Here is a 24,037-nt window from a genome sequence, read left to right on the forward strand (position 1 = left end):
GAATTGAGAGATTTTTCTTCTGCTTCACCATGACAATATTCATAGTCAATTCTTAGCAGTAGCAGGATGTCTTAATCAAGAACATTGGAGATGAATCTTTGAAGGCTTCCGTGGCCGTAGAACATTGGGTGGTAGAAGGCTTGACGATACACCACATATTCTTCCATAATGGCCAGAACATGCTTATTGAACATCAGGAGTGGGTAGGCCCTTTTTAGGGCCACACACATGTACACACCCTAGAAAGAATATGGGGTGCACTGTTAAGCCTCCTACCACCTGAACATTTGAGAATTGTTCAATTCTTACTAATGTTTGTTTGCTATGTCAAGTGGCACATCTGCTGAAGTGCCTTCCTCACAGATTGGCAGAGATGTCCAAAAATTACGTGTTGATTGATGGAAGTGACCTAATCCCCACGAATCCATATTGTGACACCATGGCCTTCCTGTTGAATTTAAAATGTTGTGCCTAAGTTGGCATGCAAACATGTAATGAGGTCAGATGATTTGGAATGAACAGAATGCTAATGAAAAAACGCCAAATAATCAGCTTGCAAGTAACAGTAAGTACCTTTGCAGATTGAGAGATGATAGCAGTATATGTGATGCAGCTGTCAATGTTCCAAGGGAGTTTTCTTAGTATGAATAATAGGGTATTACCATTTTAAGTAGATATATTCAGGGGATGATTTTGTTCAGAGATCCTGAATGTGCAGGCTTAAAGTTGCTAATTGCAGCTATGTTTTGCAATGTTTTGCACTTATTTGTAATGTCCAATGTTTTGTTGAACAGTTGCAAGATGAAGTGAACATGAAGAAGGAGAAGCTGCAGCAGGAGAGGGATGAGGAGCGTCACTTCCTACAGGTGGAACGAGAGAAGCTGGATGCCCTCCGGGACAAGCAAGACATCGCCCAGGGCCTATCCGCACAGATGGACGATGCTGCCAGAGAGAGACTGTCCAGGGAGAGCGGTCAGATCGCCGAGGCTCGCGACGAGTTTGAGAAGTTGAAGCAGCAGCAGCTGGATGCTGTGGAGGAAGCAGAGAAGAACATCCAGGCCAAGGCGGAGTTTCTGGTGGGCAAGATTTGGGAGAAGCGGTCGCGGCTGCAGAGCGAACTTCAAGGACTCGATGATAGGGAACGGGAGGGGCAGCATCGGCTGGAAAATGGACTCTTTACTGGTGATGAGGAGCGTACACTCCTCGAACAGTCTCTGGAGGAAGTTGGAAAGAGGAAAAAAACTGTCCTTGAGGAGAGAGACTCACTTGATGCAGAGGAGGAGAATGTCGAAAAACTGATCGAGGATGAGTTTGTGGTGCTTGAGCAGCGCAAACGGAAAGATGAGACGCTGCTAGAGGAGCAGTGGAAAAGCCTGCTGCAGATCGAGGCGGCTAACCTGCAGTTCATCGAGCAGGAGGTGGTGGACCGATCCATGGCCTGGGACAAGCAGAAGAAGAAGCTCAGCAACATGGAGAAGCAGTTGAAGAACTACCACCAGCAGCAGGATGACCTGTGTAGCCAGGAGGCCGCTGCCACGCAGCAGCTGGATACGGAACGGACAGTCCTCAAGGACGAGTTTAAGAACCGTGAGCGAGGTCTACAGGGTGAAATTGCTGGGGTGGAACAGAGGATTGCGGAGGTGGATGCACACGATGAGGGTGGGGCCGCCATCAAGGTTCAGAAGGGACGGGTGGAAAGTATGGAGAACAAGCAGGCGGACATCCTACAGAGCTACCAGGAGAAGGTGACATCAACGGAGGCCGAGCTGGTGAAGCTCAATGAGGAGATCGTCAAGCAGCAAGGGAAGCTAGAGGAACTCAACCAGACTGGGAGCTTTATGGAGAGCCAGTTTAGGGAGGAGCAGAAGAAGCTTGACCAAAAGCTTTCGGTAAGCTAATTCACAGGCTCATTCTCAAACCCTACCCTATTTTGTATCAATATCACTTAGTATGCAATCCTGATAAAGATCTCTACTTAGTTCAGTCATTGTTTTTGTGTACACTGGTATTCTTCATTGTGCAAGAAAGAGAGCATATCATGATTATTCACTAACATTACATCATCCTACAGGTTTTAGATGAAAAGGAGAGGCAATATCATATAAATTTAGAACCAGCAGTGATATTGGGTAACATGACTTTGGTGCTAAGATGACATATTTACCCTGGAAGCAATCCACATTAGCTCTTTTTGTATAATAAAACCAATTAGAATGCACCCATTGGTGTGAATGTAAACATGATCTATGGTTGTTGTCAATGAGTTTAATGGATAGCTGAGTATTCTTCACATTCTTCACCAATTCATGGAAGTAGATATACACTGTATAAAGAGACCATTGACAAAATAATATACCTGGGACTAAAGCCCACCACACACTACAAGATTTTGCCACGATTCACCAGTCATAACGACCTAAAGCCTGGAAGTGTGGACTCACAAGCCTTGCCAGTTTCCAGACGTTAGACTTGGTCGCTGTACCAGCAGTAGATATTTGACATGTCAAATTTTCAAGACTGGTTGTGGACTTTCAGCCAATCACACTACGGTATATGATATATTGACACTAGTACAATCAGATGCTTAGCTGTGTAGTCAGATCGCATGATGAGTGGTGTCAAGTCGCATGACTGGTTGTATGACCTAGCTTATTGCCGTAGTTGTCGTGCAACTGATTGGCTCGTATAGTGTATGGAGGGCTTAAGTCAAGCATGCATGTCCATACATGATGATGCGTGGAGATTACCTGCTTCTCTCTTTTACTTCACCAGAGTGTTCAAGTTCACGAGGAGCAGATGCTGCAGGCGGAGCAGGAGCTGCAGAAGCAGCGTGAGAAATTTGAGGAGGAGCGGAGGAGAGAGCTGGAGAAGATTGAGGAAGAGAAGAGCAAACTTAGTGACCTTGAGAACCAGGAGAGGTGATTACTAATAGGAAAACAAAGCAGCTTCCTGATCACAGTGGCTTGATGATGTTTGGATGCAACTCTATGCAATGTACAGCCTCACTAACTAGTCTAATATCCAGTTACATGTTGGTCAACCCTCTGGATGGCATGATTGATGTTCTGGCATACTTTCTCCACAGAACTTGGCCTTGATACGCTCAAAATTCTGTTTAGACTGGTGATAAGACTAACATGTATGTCAGTGGCTCCATTCTGCTTTTATGTCTGGCATGTAAACCCTTAGCAATACAGGGTCTCAACTTATTTGTGTGGGATGCTATACAAATCAAAGCTAGTTTATGATAGTCCATTAGTCAGATTAGGTATCAATACACCACTGTTACTGCTCATATGTATCCCCCCAAAAAAACAAACAAACAAACAACAAAACAAACGACAAACACTCACCTTGCATCCACAATTTGTAGTAGGTTTGCAAAGGGCATCTTCTTGCAATGTGTTAACCTGGAAAGCGATCTTGATTATTCTTTCCTTTTAACCCGACTCTGGCTGATAGGATCAACCGCCTCATCGAAGAGGAAGTGAAGAAGCGCCTCCTTGAGGAGCGCATGGAGCGGGAGAACAGCGCCCTCATTCAGAAGGAGAAGGAGAGGCTGGAGAAGGAGCAGCAGATGGCCGCCCTGCGTGACGCCCATGAGAGAGAGATGGCGGAGATGAGGCATCAGCTGGCCATGAGGTAACCATGGCAACTAAATCTCAAATTGGAGAGAAACTGCTAAGTTCTTTAGTTTCTTTTTCTTGTTTTGTGAGTGTGTGTCTGGCTCTATGAGCTACACATGAAGCGTGGATTGTAATTTGTCAGTTTAAGTAGATCAAAATTATCATAGGCACATTCAATTACTGTGACACTGATTGATACAAATTTGAACAATATGTTTAAATGGCTGTCGGTTGGAATTTTTATGCCTCCGCAACGAAGTGGCCGGAGGCATTATGTTTTCGGGTCGTCCGTCCGTCCGTCCGTCCGTACGTCCGTACGTCCGTCCGTACGTCCGTCCGTCCCGTTTTGTTTTTGTCGATATCTCAAGAACCGTGTGGTGGTTTTACATCAAACTTGGTATGAGGGTATATCCTTGGGGGATAATACTTTGTGTGGATTTTAGGGTCACAGGGTCAAAGGTCAAAGGTCACAGGTTATTTTGTGGAAAAAAAATGAAATTTCATGTTTTTCTCCATATCTCGCAAATGGTTCAAGGTATCTTCATGGAACTTAGTATATATGCTTGTACCGATGGGCAGTGATTATCTAGGGAAGTTGGGGGTCATTGGTCAAAGGTCAGGGGGGTCAAAGGTCAAGATCAGCTCCTCAAAATATCACTACTTTCCTTAAAATGCAATATGCCTGAAGTTTTTTTTTTTTTTTAACTTGATGTATGGCATGTATTACCCAATATATATTTTTGGGGAAGTTTCTTGCCAAAAGGTCAAAGGTCAAAAGGTAAAGGTCAAGTGAAAGTGCTAAATTGCACTTTTTCCTCCATATCTCGAAAGTAACTCAAGGTATCATCATGAAACTTACATATTTATGCATGTTCAACCTAACAGTGATTCTCTTTGGAACTGTGAGGTCAAAGGTCAAAGGCCAGGTTTAGATAATGCTATTTTCGCATTCAATACTGAAATTATACTTTTTCTCAATACCTTGAAAATTACTCAATGCATAAACTTATAAAAGGGTCAAAAGTCAAGTAAAAATCATCAGTTCCCCAAATACCTGCACTCTGACATTTTAATCATTCATCCAATTGAACCTAGTTCTAGGAAAGTGAACATTCAGCTTATTTATGTCAAACCTGTCATTTTAATATTTTGCCAATTGTGTGAAACTGTCATCACACATTGTCAAGACATTGTACTATAGACCTATTAGGAGAACCATGCATTATGGCGGAGGCATATCAGTAGCCGTAGCGATATATCTAGTTTTGTTTTCCCTTTGTTTCTCATCAAATTTTTTACAGAGAAATGCATTTATGAAGATTCTTTATCAAAAGAAAGAGTGAATGCACAACCTTGTGTACTTCTGCATCCTTTGAGGAATGGCAAAAAACATCCTAAATACCTTGTTCTTCTGATGTAAACCTCAAAGGCCTTGGTGTATTTTAACAAATAGGAAAGTGTCCCCTAATCAGGGTTCGAAATTAGCGATGGTCCGCTGGCCATTGGCCACCCAAAATCACGTCGGACTAGCTAAAAATCATAAAATTCTGAGGTTATTAGTCCGTCTGGCTAGCCAAAATATTGCTTCAGTGTCAAAATTGATTCTAAGTAGTCCGCCTGACTAGTTAAAAAAAAAAAGTTAAGTGCGACCCCTGCTAATGACACTGAGCTTCTTCTGTTAGATTTTATTGCTCCTTTGATATTCTGTGTTAGATGGTGTCAGTTCTATCAGAATGTACGATACTGTCTTCTCAAGTTTATTTTTATTTTTTGGTCATGTTTGTTTAGATAATAGAGTGACATACACTGTAATTCATGTCTTTCCAGGGGCAGTCACTCAATTACTGATTTGCGCTCATCAAGATTATCTTTGGTAAGTAAATAATGTTCCATGAAGTGGTTCTTTGACCATTTACATTTTGCTTTAATTAGGTTTTGATGTTTCTTTTTTAAAAAGCTATTTTTTGTGTTGGTATTGTTGATTTATCATTACATGACAAGATTTGGTTGTGAATGAGCCAAAGGTACGTAGTATGTACACAGGTGTGTATGAATTCAAGAAATGTGTGTGATTAGGCCCTGCACTGTACAATGGGAATTTGCACTCCTACATTTAGTGGTTGGGTATTGGTGGTCATGACCAGATAGATATAATGTTATTTCTTATGATCATATTATCATTTATTAATTAAAAAAACAGCAAAAACTGATTTTAGTGAGGGAGCTCAAAAGGTATGACTGCACCAACACTTTTTCCATTGTTTTACACTATTTGATTTGTGTATTTTGTTTTGTTTTGTTTTGTTTTTTTCAGAATGCTAGTGCAGATGGTTCATACACAACAGAGCAAAGGAGAATATCTGTGAGTTCATAAGCATATTAGTTGTTGCACCACATGATTGTAGATGTCATATTGTATCTAATCAGTCATAGATTGTTAATTTGCCAGAATCGAGGTTAAATGTTTGTAGCCATCCTATCTCTTCCCATTTGGTGTTTTATTTTTTTTCCCCTCCAAACTCTTCATATTTTGAGAAATATTTGCTTTTATTTATGTGATAAATTGGTATTGTGAAATTCTTTAACAGTGTAAAGATTAATGAAGCAGTATTGATCATGCATATCAAAAAGCATTGTAAACAGATCGTGGAATGTGGACTGCCCATTAGTCTCTATGCCATTTGCGCTTCAAAAATAGTTGTCATAGAAAAAGACATGTAAGAAGAAAAGATTGACACAGAGCAAGTTTAACATTTGTGGTATGTACGTGCATACCAACATATTTTAAAAGGGAAAGTTATAATATGGCAACTTCATAATGACTCCAACTTGGGTCCCACTTTCTTCGTAATATTTAGGATTTCATTGAGGCCCCGCACACAGAAGCTATCCGAGATGCGATTGGTATCACCATACCACGCTTCATGCAGCGTGGACACGGCTGGAACTCCTTCTTTGTCTTTGAACTCCATGTAAGCTTTCTCCATTTTTTTTTTTTACTCTGGTCTTCTGCACTTGCACACAAAATGAATGATGGCCTTAGATGTCTATGTCGCTGTTTTAATCATGCTCTAATACTTTGCCGTGAGAGACGATCTGCATGTTAGTAATACTAGTTCTGAAAATTGTTCAAAACCTTACTGCTAGTCAGTGAAGCTTTGCAGAATGAAAATAAATTTGACTCAATTTGCAGCCAAAATTGCGAATATACATGCACATAATAGTGTCTATAAAACACACACCCATTGCTGTTCTGTGCCTAGCCCTCAAAGCAACACAATTAGCTGATATATATTCTTGACACTATGGAAATTCTGCAATGTTGTGTCCCAAAGTGAAGTTGGCTTTGAGTGCTTGCAATGTATATGAATTTATTAAAGAATTGATTCTATAAAGAGCCCAATGCCCATAGCTGGCATTAGACAAAATCTCATTTCAGGATGGTCCAGGTAACATCTTGTGAAATTCATTGTTCCATATTGTTACAGCTAAGGGTGTTGAACGAGACGTGGGTGGTCTTTCGGCGCTACCGAAAGTTCAGGGAGCTGCACGACTACATGAGGAGAAAATACAATGAGGTAAGGTTATCTTGGGACTGAACTACACATTTGACTGAAAATTGTGCCTCCAGAGAATGAAAGCAAAGCAAAACCAACTCTTTCCATCCTGGAATGAAATAAATTTTAAAAATGAGTATTAAACCAGAGTCTGTCATTATGGTGTGGGATGAGAATCTGTAAACATCATGATAACAATTTCTAAAGACTGATAATTGTAAACAAGGCATGAATTCCTTATTCAATTTTGCTGTTACCTGGGGCAATGAAAGCACTGTTTTTCCCTGCATGACCATTCAGACACAGGGCAAATGTCCATACATGTAGTATTCAAGGGACCAAAACCAGTACATGATACCTGTCTTGGCTGTGAATTATGTTTGCCCAGGCCAAGCTAACTTGTACCAAAGATTTACCAACATTCCTACATATTATTAATCATGATATCATGTTAGAGATCAGAATGCAGTGAAATGTATTTAAGATAAATTTTAGTCATTTTAGTTTTATGTGCATTGCATAAAAATCCAATGTTAGGAAGCAAACATCAATATCAAGGCTGTGCTGGATATGTTTTGGTTTCTCTCAATGCTGCTGGTATTTAGCAAGATTTTTCTAAAATGTTTGTCTACCCATGTGAAGCACAGGAATGTCAAATGTATGCGTCATGCAGCTACCATGATTATATCATGAATTTATTGTAGCTTGTCATTTGTTCCAGAGTCATGTGTACATTTCACGAAAAATCATACTAGATATTGTGTAGCACCAATTTCCAAAAATTATGTGTGCCCATTGCACATATACAAAGAAATGCTAAATTATGACTCAAACTATATGCTGCCCTTAGCTTCAATATTAATTATCTGAGTATGCATGCGACAATTATAACATCAGATTCATCATGCTCCTGCAATTTGGAATCTGTTTGTGATTTTGCTCTACATTGTAGCAATCCACCCATTCATTTCATTCTCTCATGTTAGTGACAGGATCTTATGTACTGTAAAACATGATATATTTGCGGCATGAAATTTTCGCGAATTGGAGCCGGCGGCCTTTATTGCGGCACGAAATTTTTGCGAATTGCCACTAGCATTCAATGCATATAGTGTAGACAAGAACTTTCGCATGCATTTTAATTTCACAATCTTGGCGTTCGCGAAATTTGCAAAATTAAAATGCACGGGAACATTCCTCGTTTTACAGTATTGATTATTGGCCATAATGGTACAGCTTCTCTGTGCTGTGTGCAAATGGTGGTAATAGTGCAACTTCAGATGTAATGCATCTCCTTCAAATTTTTGTGCATCTCTCTCTTCGTCCATTCAGGTTGGGGCGATCCAGTTCCCTCCTCGGCACCTGTTTGGCAACAAGTCTGAGAGAGTGGTCTTGAGAAGGAGGGTGGACTTAGAGGTGAGGGAACTAGTCCTTGATACTGCTGTACATTTCTGTTTTTTTGCTGTCTATATCTGATATTTATCATGATTCTTTTTTTTGGGGGGGGGGTGAGGGAGGGAGGGAGGGAGGAAACAGATTTTGCCTGTGTCTAAATTTGATTGTACAGTATCTGCCACAGATTAAGAATTGTGGGAAAACAGTGGACTCTAAACAAAATGACAGTTATCTCAACTTCGGGAAGGGGGGGGGGGTAAAGTTAAGTAAAGTAAAGTAAAGTAAAGTTTCAACGTTTTATGCACTGTCTTTCACAGTCACATCTTGGTGTTGTGTGCTGCAAACATGAAACAGCTAGTGTTCGGCTGCTGTTAAGATGGCTGTATTATGTTCAGTAAATTCTGAGATGTCAGTGCTCATGTCCTGTCGTCCACCCCCCCCCCCCCCCCCTCCCCCCCCCCAAAAAAAAAAAAAATAAATAAAAATAAAAAAAAAATAAAAAAAATAAAGAAGAACCAAAAAGCATGATAACAATGGTAAAAAATAATCATTTCATCCTCGAAATGAGATCGTAATAATACATATATCATAAGTCAGCATTGCATCATAGAAATGGTAACCCAGTCCAAATATAAGAACCTTGTAATTACACGTAAATTTACCATTTTCATCAGTTGATAATCATGTTATCCAATTTCATTTCTTCCATTAACTTTGAATTCAATAAATGTTAAATCTATGTTTTCATTCTGTGTGCATAGCAAATTACTAGCTGTGTGACACTGTGGTATCTGAATGTATTTGGGTCCTTCACTTTTTAATTTCAGAGATATCTTCAGAACCTTGTCACAGTCTGCCAGAGGATACCAAAGTGCCCCATTGCTCCCGGGCCAGGCCGGGTCCTCTCCAAGCAGGTCCTGTGTGATTGGTACCCTTTCTTCCGTAAGGGGGCCTTTGACGTCACCAAGTACGGCACGGGATGAAACATGTGGAGCAGCTGTTTTGTCGCATGTCCTGGTGGGGAAATATTGCCGGCAAAGACCTCTCAAATTCTCTCCAAGTTATAATGTAGGACATGTGACAAGTGGAAGTAACGCTGCAGTGTAAAACTTGCCAAAGTGTGTTTGTGAGTAGATATCTCTTACATGCTATGTTGCCACTGAATCACTTTTAATGGATTATCTCTATCTTCAAGCCCTTCCTTACCTGTAGTTGCCCCTAGACTGTGTCACATTGCATCCTATCCATATGAGACATTACTAATAGTGACATTTTGTTGTTCCTTTTTTTTTTGGGGGGGGGGGGGGAGGAGGAGCAAAGCTGTTTTAATTGCATATGTACAAGAAAGACACCCCCTCCCCATAAAATATTGATTTCTATACCTTATAAGTAAATCACTGTGTGCACTTTGTTACAAGGCTATTTAGCCCAAGTCCTCTCAGTCAGGGGAATGGAATTCTTTCTTCTTGTGCCATATCAGTGCCTGGAAGACATGCATCCTATCTGCAGGGTTCTACTCTTCACATAACATGGTTATGCAATTAAAGACTAAGTAATCAAGCGCAGTGCTTTATACGTAATATGCCTGTGCCATTGCGGCAATGTTACTGTCCTTTTAAACCCAAATGTGCATTTTTTTTTGTCCCTCAAATTACAAACTTAAAAAGCTGCTAACAGTTATGAGAAATATGATATTACAGGGCTCATGGCATATGTGCTTTTGCTATAGAAAATTGGCTGTATATTAACCTACTTCTCAGAGTGAATCAATGTTGTAGAAGTTTAATGGCTAGAATCTTGCAGCCCGTGGCATTATGACAAAATTTCTGTCTATGTTGCATCAAAATGTTTTTGAAGTAATAATTATGTCTAGCCTTAATGTGCTGAGTAATTCTTCAGTTACTGGCGAGATAGCCCTACAGTGCCATGTCTGTATGGAGACTCGAGGGACAACTAAAATTGGTTGATGGCTCCGGCAAAAGACTACTGGTCCTTACTAGGGAAAACGAGAAAAGAACTTGATTGCATGGGACCACTTAAACCTTGTAAGCAGCCATGCATCCTATTCAGTCTGAAGAAGCCAATAACTTAGCATTAACAGTGACTGAATGCTCATTCATACATTCATTCATTTGAGCGTATGGCACATTGTGCCTGGTTGATACCGTTTGCTGACTATTGCTAGTCACCTGGGGTGAACCACGAGGGGTTGGTATCATTTGCCCGTTTTCTCGTGGGGGTGGGTAGGGGACTACTTCACTGGGTTGACACCCTGTTCTTTGCGATAAATGAAGTGGGATCTTTAATGTGCATGTATCGTGGCTAACACACCCACGGGACCTCCATGTTATGTCCTATCTGAGGGACAGATTGTTTTTTGCCTATTACTAGAGGGGACAGGATGCTTAAACACAACATTGCTCAGTGAGACTCAGGACTTGAACCTGGTACTCTTGGATGTGAAGGTAGACGCGCTACCGACTGAGCCATATCCCCGCCCTTGCCTCCAAAGTAGCTGGATTACAGGCGCATGCCACAACGCCTGGCCGACTGAATGCTGACTGTGAAGAAATATGAGTAGGGGGACTCTGGTGCATATGAATGAAACAAATGCAACACTCAGTCAGAGGGGACTAAATGTGACTGTGCCTCAACACACACCCATACATTAAACAGTTTGATTTCTCTGAGGCGGTGTTTCGGCTCCAAGGAATGATTTACAAATAATATCAATATCTGCTGGTCAAGACGGGGCGGGGCATTTGAAGGGCTGTGTGGAAAGTTGTCAAAAAATTTGGATGCATTTAACGTTCAAGTGTAGAGTACCCTCTTGAGGACAAAGCAGATATTAATCCGTGATGACTCAGTGATTTGTGCAGTTTTTACAGTGATTTTCTTTTTTTTCTGTGGAGAGTTATATCTGTAGTCGGCCAACATGTTTGATATCAACTTCTTGGCTGGTTGGTTGACCTGCATTTTATATTCCAATTTCTAGAATGGATCTTTGACACTTGAGCAGGGTAAAAGTGCCATGCACACACTTCCAGCCACTAAAGGGAACAAAAATGTTGTCTTAATGTTCAATTTGAACCTTGGGAGGGTCATCCTTTCCAAGTATTTAGAATATCTGAAAGGACTAGTCACAGTTCCAAATGGATACCAGACTATATTTTGTGATCTTTCGGGTGTGTGTGTGCACAGCTGTTTCTCAGTCATGGTGCATCTATCTTGTTTGGGTCTTTGTGCTTTGTCCTTTCTGTTTGTTGTGTTTGATGAAGGTAATCTTGGGAATGATATTGGATACATGCGTTTCGAGGGACAACATCTAGGTGTAAGTCAAGAATTATGCACCCCTGTGTTGATCTAAAGACAATGCCTTGGACTGGAATCTCTCTTGGTAGTCAGAAATATCACGGTCATTGATGGTATTCAGATTTCAAGGAAATGTATTTTGATATACTATCTCGGAAATATTTAATTAAATCAGAATTTCCACATGTCTTCCAACTTTTCTACTTATGCGTAGATCATATGACTTTGTCGATTTTGAAATTGATACATGTATGTCTTGTAATTCTCTTATGGCGCATTGGAATTTTCAGCACGATACTTAAACTGGCGGGTCACAAGTGCAAATCTCTCATGCAACCTTCTCTTGTCTGTCTTTGCATAAATATGAATTCCACTTTGCCTTGTTTAGAAATAAAATGTCAAATAGGATAACTGAAAAAACAACAAACTTGGACTGGAATAAAGAAAGTGTGCAATTGAAGCAAGTGATGTTACAGTGGTGATGCAGAGTGCACACGGAGTGCATGTAATCCTTATTGAACAAGCTCAGATGGATAGATAGCAAATGTCCAATGTTGAATGCCAGCTGCTGCAGGATTCTCTGCATGACGTGCAGTTTCTGCAGCGGTGTTGCATAAGTCTTGCATGCAATTAGTTGCATGTGAAAGACTGAGAAGAGAAAACTGATAAACATGAAGAGATACCTTGTACTTATACAGAACTGTGTGCCGTGTTTCAGTGGCAGTCAATTGCAACACTGAAGCAAATACAGGTAATTGTGTAGTACACAACAAAGTAGCCTTTCAATCTTTACAAAAGAAGTGACAGATAACAATGTGACAAATATGATATTTGATTGTATTTGATTGATTTGTTTGTACTGTGAAAGTGGACATTTTTGCGCATTTCGCATGACCAGAAACCAGCACAAAAATATAAACACATGAATACTTTTGCACGCTGTATGTTCCACTAATAAATGTCTTGATTTCGCAGAATGAAAAACATGCGAAATTCATCTCACTCTGCTGAGCGCAAAAGATTACTCACGCTGAAATAACCACTTTTACAGTATTCATCAATGCACTGATTTCAATCCATTTTACGGGCCCATGGAATTCCATTTTAGGTTTTAAATTGTCAGTAGTTAGGGTTACATGTAATGTAAACTTTTCTTTTTTAGATACTTTATTAGAATCTTTTTTAAAATTTTACTGTTGTGAGATGTGTTGATGCAGTGCATTGTTCTGCTTCACCTCAATTTGAGACGATTGGTATGGTTCAGTCGCTATTGTGTGCTTTCGCAATCTCTTGCTAGTGGGAGTGGCAATTTTAGATTCGATACTAGAATCAACTTAACATACATTATGTGAACTTTCATGGCACTGTAAATATATTTTGAACTTACATTTGTCCGAATTCTATGATTCCTTGAAACAGAATATTAGGCATGGGATTATTGTTTGTACACTGCTTGCTGCTTAACTTTTTGTTTCAAGTTTGTTCATGGCAGAATCAGGGGTGCCCCCCTTGGGACCCAGGGGAGGGGGGTGGGGAAGGGTTCTAATGGGGCCTAAATTGTACATTTTCATCTTCTTCTTGAGAACTCCATGACCCATTTTCACCAAACTTGGCAGGTAGCATCCCTAGGGGGTTAGGAACTCCATTTGTTAAAATGGGCACCATGACCCACCCAGGGGGCCCCCAGGGGGCCCAAACCCCCCAAAATTAAGGAATCCGCAAAAATCTTCTTCTCTAGAACCAGAAGTGATAGAGCTAGGTTAATACTATGAGTTAGCACATTGATGACTGTAGTTTCAAGTTTGTTCATGGCAGAATCAGGGGTGCCCCCCTTTGGACCGGGGGGGGGGGGGGGGGGGGGGGGGGGTGAGGAGGGGTCCTAATGGGGCCTAAATTGTACATTTTTATCTTCTTCTTGAGAACCCCATGACCCATTTTCACCAAACTTGGCAGGTAGCATCCCTAGGGGGTTAGGATCTCAATTTCTTAAAATGGGCACCATGCCCCGCCCAGGGGGCCCCCAGGGGGCCCAAACCCCCCAAATGAAGGAATCTTTAAAAATCTTCTCTAGAATCAGAAGTTATAGAGCTGAGATAATACTATGAGTGAGTACAGTAATGACTGTAGTTTCAAGTTTGTTCATAGGAGATCCAGGGGTGCCCCTCTTGGGGGTGGGGGGGGGGTGGTTGGAAGGGTCCAAATGGAGGCCTGAATTGTACATTTTCATCTTCTTCCTGAAAACCTCATGATGGATTTTTGTCAAACTTGGCAGGTAGCATCCCTAGGTGGTCAGGATCTCAATTTATCAAACTGGGCACCATGCCCCACCCAGAGGGCCCCAGGGGGCCCCAATTCCCCCAAATTAAGGAATCTTGAAAAAATTGGGCCCTTATTGTACATTTTCATCTTCCACTTGAGAATGCCTCGTCAAATTTTGGTAGAGCTGTGAATAATTTAGATTAGTGACTGCGTTTATTTCAAAATGGGGTTAGAAATTGTTTCTTTTGTGAAGAAGGAATCTTACTTTGCTTTATTTCTTCTTGTTGTCTGGTGTGTTGCATTAATGCATTGACTGTATTTACTGACATGTCCACTAAATGCTTCATGATGATTTTGTTTCTATATTTTGCTGCTGTTGTGTTTACGCCATAATCAACAATGACGTAGTATCGTTAGTGTTGCTTGAATCACTGATACCATCTCTGAAAATCATGTTGTGTTGCATGTAACTTTACAATGTATGTGCGTGTGTTGGCAGGAGGAGTTTCTGGAGAGAATACAGCAATGGCTGTCTTTACAGTGTATATATGTCAACCTCATGAATCTGTATGTAGCCTCATTACCTATGACTGTTTGTGGATATTGTGTATGCCTCAAACATCCAAGTACTAGCAAACCACTTCAAAATGTGGCAAGGTCTAAGATGCTTCATGAAACAACAATTTTGACAACTTTCTCTTTGTAGGGCAGTCCTCAGAAAACAATAGTTGAAGTTATTAGATGCAGAATGCTTACAGAAACCCAAACATGATACTATGACTGTAAATGGGATTATCCTTAATGAGAGGTATGATTGTGGAAGTGTAGGTGTAATCTCATGAAATCCTTCTTGTACCATCATACATTGGTAACCTGATGCAATGTCATGGATGCATCACCCTTTATTGGTTCTGTATAAGTTTTCACACATGTCACTTTCTTGGATAAAAGTGAAGCTATTGGTGGATCTCATTTCAAAACAGTACAGAGTGATAATTTCCCAAACATGCTTGATTTACAAGAAATAAGGGAATGTGTCTATTTAATGAGATATATGCCATGCTTGTGTATTTTTGTTTCCATTTCCACTGGAGAGACATTCCTCCATCATGATGCATATTTGCCAACTTGTATGGATGGCATAATGATTTCATTGAATTTGACCAAAACTAAAAGAAAAAAAAAAATCTTTAAAAGATTATTAAAGTCTGTCCAAATTTGCTCAGTTTACAGTTTCTCTTGATATTCTGTGTTCATTCAATCAACATAATTTTCTGAGGACGATGCCCCTAAGAAGAATCCCTGTCTTGTGACATGTGAATGCTGAAAATATCCAAATTTTACCTTTTCATGTGTACTGAGACGAGTTATACATAATATATGGCTGTTATGGCCAGTTGAAAAGTGCAATAAATGGAACCACATGCCTGTAAAGGTGATTGTGTTCTGCTAAGACTTAGAGTGGAATAAAACTTGTGGAATCTGATATGTGTCTGTTTGGAATCCTGTGTAGTTCAATCAAGAGCTAGTTTGATTTTATCATCATCATCTTGCCATGACCAAGGGAGAAAAAGCAATTATGGAGCTTGTATCGTAGGTGCTTTTTATTTTTGTCAGAATAATGTTCCTGTTACTTTCTTAGATTTGTTTGGTTTTTTTTTGTAATTGAAATGAATCATTATCTTTGAGAACTGCAATACCACTATCTCTCGGTTCTTGAACCTCTTGGCTTGTTAATTATTTGGAGTAAAAGCTTTTCTCTCATCATACATTCAGTTGTGAGTATCAGTCATTGGTTTGTCATGCCTTGAAACAATTAGAATCAAAGTTGAAAGAGGTCAACTTATCTCTTAATCGCTTATTGTTGTGTTTGATTGTTCTTTTATTATTATTAATTCTGTGCATTGCATCATTGTATATGACAAATGTGATTTTTGATAAACAATCAAGAAGGTCCTTCCCTTCATACAAGAGATTGATATTCAAGGTGATCCTACTGAAATTTGTCTTATAATTTGACTTATTTATACAAGTAAAGAGCACCAAGATGCAGCTTGGTGTGTTCCTACAGGCTTTTAGGGGTCTCCCTGCTGTATTAAAGTCATACATTTTGTGTAAATAGTGTGAATTTAAACTATTGCATTTCTATTTTTCATTATGTGCAAATCATGTCTGGATGCAAAGCATAGTTTTTGCATTGAAGGAGTTGAATTCCGTGGTCCTATGTGAGATAATCTGGAATTGATACTTGGGCAACACACACTAGATACGGTGTGTATGTGTGTTCATGGTAGTGGCATATGTCACTGCATGTAGGTGCAGCTTTGACCAGAATGTGCCAGTTATTCATCTCATTCAGATTTGTGATCATGTTACATTTGCTCGGAAGGGACTTTGCTGGTGTTTGGATTGTAGATGGCAACGCGTAGCTCAAAGATAAGCCCCTTTCCTGTCTCTTGAAAAAAAAAAGAGATAATGTATCATGAAGAGATGCTATAGGAGAGCAAAAAAAATGAGAAAGGAAACTGTGTTTTCCCTGGAAAAAGAAGATGGTAAGATACGATATGGTACCTTCTTCCTTTAAGAATATTTCTGGTTGGATAACTAAGGGCTTCATTCACCTATCAGCTGCCACCCCTACCAGTACACATTGTATATGGGTACCTTGTATCTTCCTGTGGTAAAATTGATACAATACTGTATATCAATAAGTTCCGTATCACTTACCCGTTACTCTGAGAGTTGTGTCAACAACTATAGGACATGAATGCCTATTTTTGTGGTAACCTTACTTGATGCGCTCATGTATAAAGTTTTGACAGTGAACTTGATATTGGCAGAGTGTAAAGTGTTTCCAGAATAACTTTAACCTGTCACATATGTGATGAGAAAGCTTTCTTATTTGTTGTCTTGCCAGGTAGGCATCCATGTCACAGTGTGTGTGTATGTACACATAGGCAAAAGAAGAAGAGCACAGAGCGTAAATGAATTAAAAAAACATTCATATGATGTTCGTACACTGCACCTCTGGCCAGGAATCCTTTCTAAAGAAATTATGTCACGTAAGTCAATTGTCGTAGAGGATTGACACATGAACAGTGTATTGATTTTTATGTCGCTGCAAAATGTTGATTCTTTCCAAGTTGTACTTAACATGTGAGCAACCTGAGAAATGCCAGTGGGATGATGCAAGTACATGTATTTTTTCACCTTTTTAAAGAATAGTTGGGTGCAAGGGGGTCTTATCTGTAGCAGCAATGAAATATTTTCAGCCAGTGATGAATAAAGATAGGAAGGAAACATTTTTCTAGAAACTTCTTCTGTTAAAGCAGTTGCTTTGTGTCTGTGTTTCATTACAATTGTTTCAAGCTTGATGACCACCATTGCTACGTCCCACTGTTATCAAACAGAATGAACACAGTCTGTTGTGTGTGTGTGTGTGTTTGCCTCTCTCTCTCTCTCTATTTTAATGACAATACACTGTCATAGTGCTATTCAATCACTCATGAAGACTGTGAAGAAAAAAAAAATGGAGGTTTACAGGCATACACTGTTTTGAAATGTTTAAGATATGTTTCCACTTTTTAAATGCTTTACTATGAACTATCTGATTAACCAGGGAACATCTAAATATTAATACATTGATTCATCACTTTGCAAATGGGAGAATGTGGAGGTACTGTAATGGTAGTGATAAAGTTATGAACAAAATGTGAAAAGAGAAAGGCCATGGCTGAGGGTCATGAAAGTTACAAAATGTTCTTAGAGGGTTAATGGATATTGTCATACATCACTTCGGTCTTTATCCTTGATGTTCTTTGAGGAACCACAGCAATGACATCTCTGCAATCATGGCACTCACATGCTGGTATTTCCATACAACAGAAACCCATATGCTCTCCACACAGATACACATGAAAACACACACACACAAACTCACATCATATATGCTATATCAATATGTGCTTGTGGAGTTGCATGGCAGGTGACAATGCCTTTTCTCTTGTGCGAGGCCTTTACATCTAATTCATTTATCTAATTCATTTATTTAATTTTTTTAAATTTTTTTTTTTTTAAAGAAAAACAATTCATTTCATCACAAGGATCAAGATGTTGAGTGAGAATGAATTTGGGCCGGCACTCCACTACAAGTAAGTAGGAATGTTATTTGGCAATTCTCAATGCACTTTTCATGTGTAGAGTCATGTAGCACCCTCAAGAAAAAGACATAAACATCAACAATGTGTGATAAAAATCAAATCCAGCAATGATGAAGGCACAGATGTAGTCCATGTCCATTAAAACCTTTGCTGAGGGTTGCTTTTATATTATACACATTATATTCTTACATATGGAGATAACAGTATTCACAGTACATGGTATGAAGGATATCTACACAGAGAGTGAAAACAAAAAAATCCCAACTTACATATGTACATGACATAAGAAATATATTATCAAGTCTTGAAAGATTGCATATAGGTGTTGAATGTTCTTTGAAGTGGACGGAAATATCAGAATACTCAAGAAGAATATTTATGTTGGTGTATAAATGATGCATGCATTTGCTTTATCTCATATATTTGATGCTGCAGGTAACTGAGAAGCAATCGGGGGTTATTGTCGCAGACTTTTCATATACCACATTTCTCTCTGATCCCAAGCCCAATATGACAATTTTCATGACAAATGCTAACACTTCAGACATCCACGCTTAAGGGGGGAAAACTTCACACACAGAGGATTGTTTCATTATGAAAAGTGATTAAGTTATCAATGAATGAAATGACTGGTAGAGTGAGTTAAGTGTCTGTACACCATGACACAATTACTTGGTTGTACGGCATATCACTGTGTTTGGCTACAATAAACTGGAATGAATAAAGTCCCAGTACTTTGGTGTCCTATTTCATAGACAGCAATTGTAAAAATGCATTCATTGAAGTTCCTAGGGCAGAAGCAACAAGACACACAGTTAGTCTGAGCATTCAAGTTGTTGCTGTCAATGGTTAACTGCAATCATTGATACTATCAATGATGGCAAATATCTTTTCTAAAATGAAAACACAGGTGCAGATGCAGTTTCTGGTTTCAATACACTACCCCACAAGGGAAATTGATTATCTTCACCCACCACTTTTAATACATTCTGGAGAAAGCCTTGTCCTCCCTTGCAACGAGCCTGTGAAATGATTATTCCATGAGGGCTTGTTTGCAACATCACAAAATGCGACTACAGTAATGGTCCCTTTCCTGGGAGTGTAGTAACCTTATTAAAGAATACAGGTGATGGAACTTTGTGAGAAAGTGACTTCCTAGACAGAAATTGTCATTGCACCCACAAGGCAAAGCTGTATGACATGTTGCAGTATACATTTGACCATATAATTATTCATGAGCGCATTCCACAGTTTTGACAGTAAGCATTCTTGCATTTTTGTCCTAGCTGCCTGTCTTGCCCCATTAGCCAGTCAACATTATGTTAGTCCAGGATTCAAGTTCGCAAACAGCGCCCTCTAAAACTGAGGATTGCCAAATCCAACCTCCTCCTGCACCGCGTGCACCTCTCCGAGGAGGTCCTCGTCACAGAGTCCAACCTTGAGAGCGTACTTGTAGGCCTGCTCAGCCTCTTGCTGGCGTCCGGTCCTCAGGCACACCAGGGAGAGGTAGCCCCAGACCTCGGGGTCGCTGTTGTTCAAGATGTTTGCCTCACAGAGGGCGTCCTCTGCTTCAGAGAGCTCACCAAGCTGTATGGACAGCAGTTTGGAAACATGATTGGTATAACAGATAAGCTTCTTATATATATATATATTTTAAAAAAAGGATACTGTAAAGGTGGATATTTTCACGCGACTAATATTTCGTGCTGGGCTGGGTAAGAAGAGTTTCGCGTATTTTTAATTCTGCGGAATCAAGACATCAACTACTGGAACATATAGTGCAAGCAAAAATATTTGTGTGCTTTTATTTTTGCGCTGGTTTCTGGTTGTGCGAAATGCGTGAAAATTTCCACCTTTACAGTACTGTATGCTCCACTGCATTTAACAGAAAACAGTCAAAGTATTTCCTTGTAGCTAGTAAGAGTTTTGGTCACTTCAGGAAATGAGCATGACAGTAAGCAAACATTACTCATTGTTTCCTTCATGTCATTAGAACAAAGCAAACAGAGAAGATAGTATCTCAAGACTCTGGCAAATGCTTGATGGCAATTGTCTACTAAATTCATTGTAAGTCAACTTAAGAGGCAGGGTAAGAACATCACAACTGTTTTTCCATGGCATGCTATTTGAGAAGTGTGCCCTATCATCATTTCAAGTAGGTTCTTTCATTTAGTGCATGTTATCACTCCCATGGTATTGTTCATATTATCTCAAGAAAATGCTTTAAGGAACTTGATGGCACTTCTACATGTACTACATCATTACAGTGTTAAAGTGTGTTCATACCAAAAGCAGGAAATTTGTTATTAACTTGCAACGAATTTCAAAAAGAATATTTGAAGATAAACTGTTCCAAGAACTGTGCTATAAATTCCTGTCGGATACAATGATCATGTCACTTGGAAAAAAGGGGAGAATTAGAAGATAATGGCAAAGGAAGTAATTTTCATAATGAATTTCAGTGAGCATTCTTACAAGTGCAGTCTTTACTTTGAAGGAGGTTCTTTGAAAGAAATAACAACACACAAATAATACATATAGAGACTTGAGATCTTCAATTCCCATGGATCCCTTCATTGCCATTCCTGATGGTTGCATGATATTATACTAAATCCACCCCAAACAGCACAATCCCCGCTGCCACAAATCATCAGCGTTAGCCCCCCTTCTCACCGACAACAGGAGCATCAAGATAAGGCAATCACCTCTAGCCTTGTTACTTTGGTAGCACAGACTCTGAGAGGGGGTTATACTCACCCGATAGCAAGCTATTCCAACGCCGAGCCAAGATATGCAGGATGGGGAGTTCTTGCATGCCAAGAGGAACGTCGTCTTTGCTTGCTCATACTACAAAGACATGATACATATCACAGTAATCAACAAAAATGAAGAAATTGATAGTTACTAAGAAAACTGTTCTTGCAATCTAATTCTTTGAGCAGTAAAACACCTTACATCAGTCAGGCGATTGTTTCAATGATGCACACTTATCTGTAGCATGAAAAGTGATAACTTAATCAACGGCATGCATATTATAAGCGCACTTACAATTTTTTGAATTGATGTATGTGTGCAAATGACTTTGTCAAAAAGAGAATGAATGCTATATTTTAAAACAAAATCATGCTTGCTTGTCACTGCAGTTTAACTGAAGTGTAGGTCTCCTCTGCTTCCCTTGAAATTGGAGTCGGCCAACATTTTACTCTCTGCTTTGAAACTTCTCTTTTTTTCCACAAGAACTGATGTCATGACTGCAATGTCCATTAATTGCTATTGTAACATGAAAAAATAACTCTGAAAACACACAATGGCTTGCAGCGACAGAAAAACTCCAAACAAACAAAAAACAACCAGAAGATGAAAAGCATATCACTAGGTGCTCATATCAAACTAGAGTAGCACTATAAGAGTGCAGACCTCCACTAAGCAGCTCATTTCCACCACTGATCGTGTTTTTTCATAGAGATCAGTGATATCCACCAATACGTATGCATGCTGAAAATTGCCCAGTTTCCCAATATAGAAGCCTTTTGTTATGTCATCAACTTCCAGCTGTGCAGTGCGCCTCGCCCTAGCAGAAACTAGAACATGCACTTTAGTGCAAACCACAAAAAAAGGCGCATCTTGAACTCCCAAGTTCATTGACCCTGCCTGTCAAAACATCAAAAGTCCTTCATAAAATCCATCAAAATTGCCGGATCACAACCAAAATCTAGTCATCTGTTTCTTGTGTCATGCTCTACCTTTCCTGCAAGTTTCATTCAAATCCGTTCAGAACTTTTTGAGATATTTTGCACACTGACAAACAAACTAACCAACAAACCAACCAACCAACAAACAAATGTGACCCTGCACCTCAAAACAAACAAAAAGTCGTCAGACATGAATTTTTAATTAAGACCATATTCTGAAAGAGAAGACTTTAAGCTTTAAAATGATGTATAACTCAAATCAAATGGACTCTCCTAACCTATCTAAATATTGGAAAGAAAGCACAAACTCAGGAAAAGTGTGAACTGAGAAAAGAGGCTCTGAAGTACAGTGTCTATTCAAGCGCTTAATCTTTACCAAACTGTGCTGGCTGTGTGATGAATGGGACAAAAAACAGGAAGTAAACCACCAGAGTAACAACAATGAAGAGATTATCAGATTAAACTGGAATTAAGCATGCCTCATTAACACATTCTGTTCATAATCAATGCCAACTTTCAAAGCAGCAGCCCTATCCTTTCAAAAGTTATTAGAGTTGAAAGTGAAGAGTGTGGACAAGGTTTTTCAGAAATGAAAAAGGGATTCTAAAGACACACCTAATCACACTACTCTACCAAAAATGTTCGAGATAAACTGCTAAAAAACATACTTTCCTGCCCGTTTTATGATACCAAATTTTAGCATAATGTAAAAGACGACCCGCTCTTTCAGAAAATATGAAAAAGTCAAGTTCGGCTAGGTTGACCCATTTCACTTATTTTCAGTCCTCACGCAAAATCAGTGTGTGCGACTTTATGTTCGTTTTGAGGTGCACGGTCACAAATAATGCTGATGAAAACATAACCTCCTCCCTTGGCGGAGGTAATTAATCAGCATATGACATATATGTTAGCAAAGAAGCTGTGACAAAACAGTGAATTATGATGCTAACCTGTCCATCCTGGAGGTAGATGGATGCCAGTCGGAGGTATATTGCATGCATCTCTCGGGCGTCGGCCACAAATGACAGCGTCCTCTCGTAGCAGTCCTTGGCCTCTTCACAGTTGCCCTGGAGATAGCGCAGATGGCCCATGATAGACCAGGCATCTGGGTCCTGCACAAAGATGGAGAGTTAAGGACCAACTTTATATTCACTTGACTATTTGTGCACAGAAATCTCATTTCTAAATTGAATCACAAATTTCTTAGTTCTGAGAACAGAAAGGAGAGGAAAATCCTTCTGTTGTCTTTCCCAACGTAATGACAATTGCTGGACTTACAGAAATAAACATTATACACTTCTTGTTAATGACTTGATTGAAAATTATATTTTGCCACTCTCGTGAACTTGATAACTCTTCACGTATTTATATTTGCAATTGCAATTGTGATAACACATTCCCCACACCTAAATCTAATTCAAATAAACTAAAATGGTCACAATGCATGCCCTGTACTGTTATCAGCACGATCATATACTGTATACGCCATACATTTAGCGAGCCTAATTTTCTGGGACTTCTCAATGATTTCACGATCATGGAGCACATTACTGAATGGAGAAATGTAGCTTGATGTCGAGCTAGAGAGGACGCAAAATTTGGAGCTGCGCTTCAACCATTATTTTTGACGGCCTAATTTCATTTGGACCAAGCTTTAACAGTTTTTTCTTTCCTGAAAGTAAAGAGCCATGCTTAGTTTCAAACGTCTCCGTGTGTCGAGTTCTGAGGATAAATCAGGAGAAGCGGACCAAGAGAAAACAGTAAGTGAAAGTGCCACTCCCATATCACCTTCCATTGCTGAGGTACGTACGGAAAATACCGAGTCTCTACTACGTAACATTCTAGAAAAGGTGTCGATGCTCGATGGTATGTGCAAAAAAATTGATGTTATCTCCGAAAAAGTCACGAAGATAGAGGGAAACATTGAAAGCCTAGACACTAGAATATCTGACCTTGAACATGGAGTGTCATATATGGAGACAGAAATGGGAGAAATCAAGCAAGATCTTGGGGAAATTCGCAAAGTAAAGGCCGAC

The 24,037-nt window shown here is 39.6% G+C and overlaps 2 protein-coding genes across 2 annotated transcripts in view; one reads left to right on the top strand and one right to left on the bottom strand.

The window, feature by feature from the left end:
• Positions 1–9,805, top strand: part of LOC139713643 (kinesin-like protein KIF16B) — a 94,517-nt gene extending 84,712 nt beyond the window's left edge. Inside the window, exons 23-31 of the mRNA XM_071625351.1 lie at positions 795–1,889; positions 2,773–2,918; positions 3,463–3,642; positions 5,454–5,499; positions 5,941–5,988; positions 6,485–6,598; positions 7,115–7,204; positions 8,516–8,599; positions 9,406–9,805. Of these exons, the coding sequence (XP_071481452.1) occupies positions 795–1,889; positions 2,773–2,918; positions 3,463–3,642; positions 5,454–5,499; positions 5,941–5,988; positions 6,485–6,598; positions 7,115–7,204; positions 8,516–8,599; positions 9,406–9,561 (1,959 nt within the window). The 3' untranslated portion in view covers positions 9,562–9,805. The remainder of the gene's footprint in view (positions 1–794; positions 1,890–2,772; positions 2,919–3,462; positions 3,643–5,453; positions 5,500–5,940; positions 5,989–6,484; positions 6,599–7,114; positions 7,205–8,515; positions 8,600–9,405) is intronic.
• A 9,435-nt stretch (positions 9,806–19,240) lies between these two features.
• LOC139713646 (cilia- and flagella-associated protein 70-like) overlaps positions 19,241–24,037 on the bottom strand; it is a 33,504-nt gene continuing 28,707 nt past the window's right edge. The window contains 3 exon segments of the mRNA XM_071625353.1: positions 19,241–19,896; positions 21,067–21,156; positions 22,952–23,113. Coding sequence (XP_071481454.1) covers positions 19,666–19,896; positions 21,067–21,156; positions 22,952–23,113 — 483 coding nt within the window. The 3' untranslated portion in view covers positions 19,241–19,665.

This window comes from Diadema antillarum, unplaced genomic scaffold, assembly GCF_040938485.1.
Source record: "Diadema antillarum isolate AM-2024a unplaced genomic scaffold, OU_Dant_1.0 seq00002022_RagTag, whole genome shotgun sequence".
In the NCBI taxonomy this organism is placed as follows: domain Eukaryota; kingdom Metazoa; phylum Echinodermata; class Echinoidea; order Diadematoida; family Diadematidae; genus Diadema; species Diadema antillarum.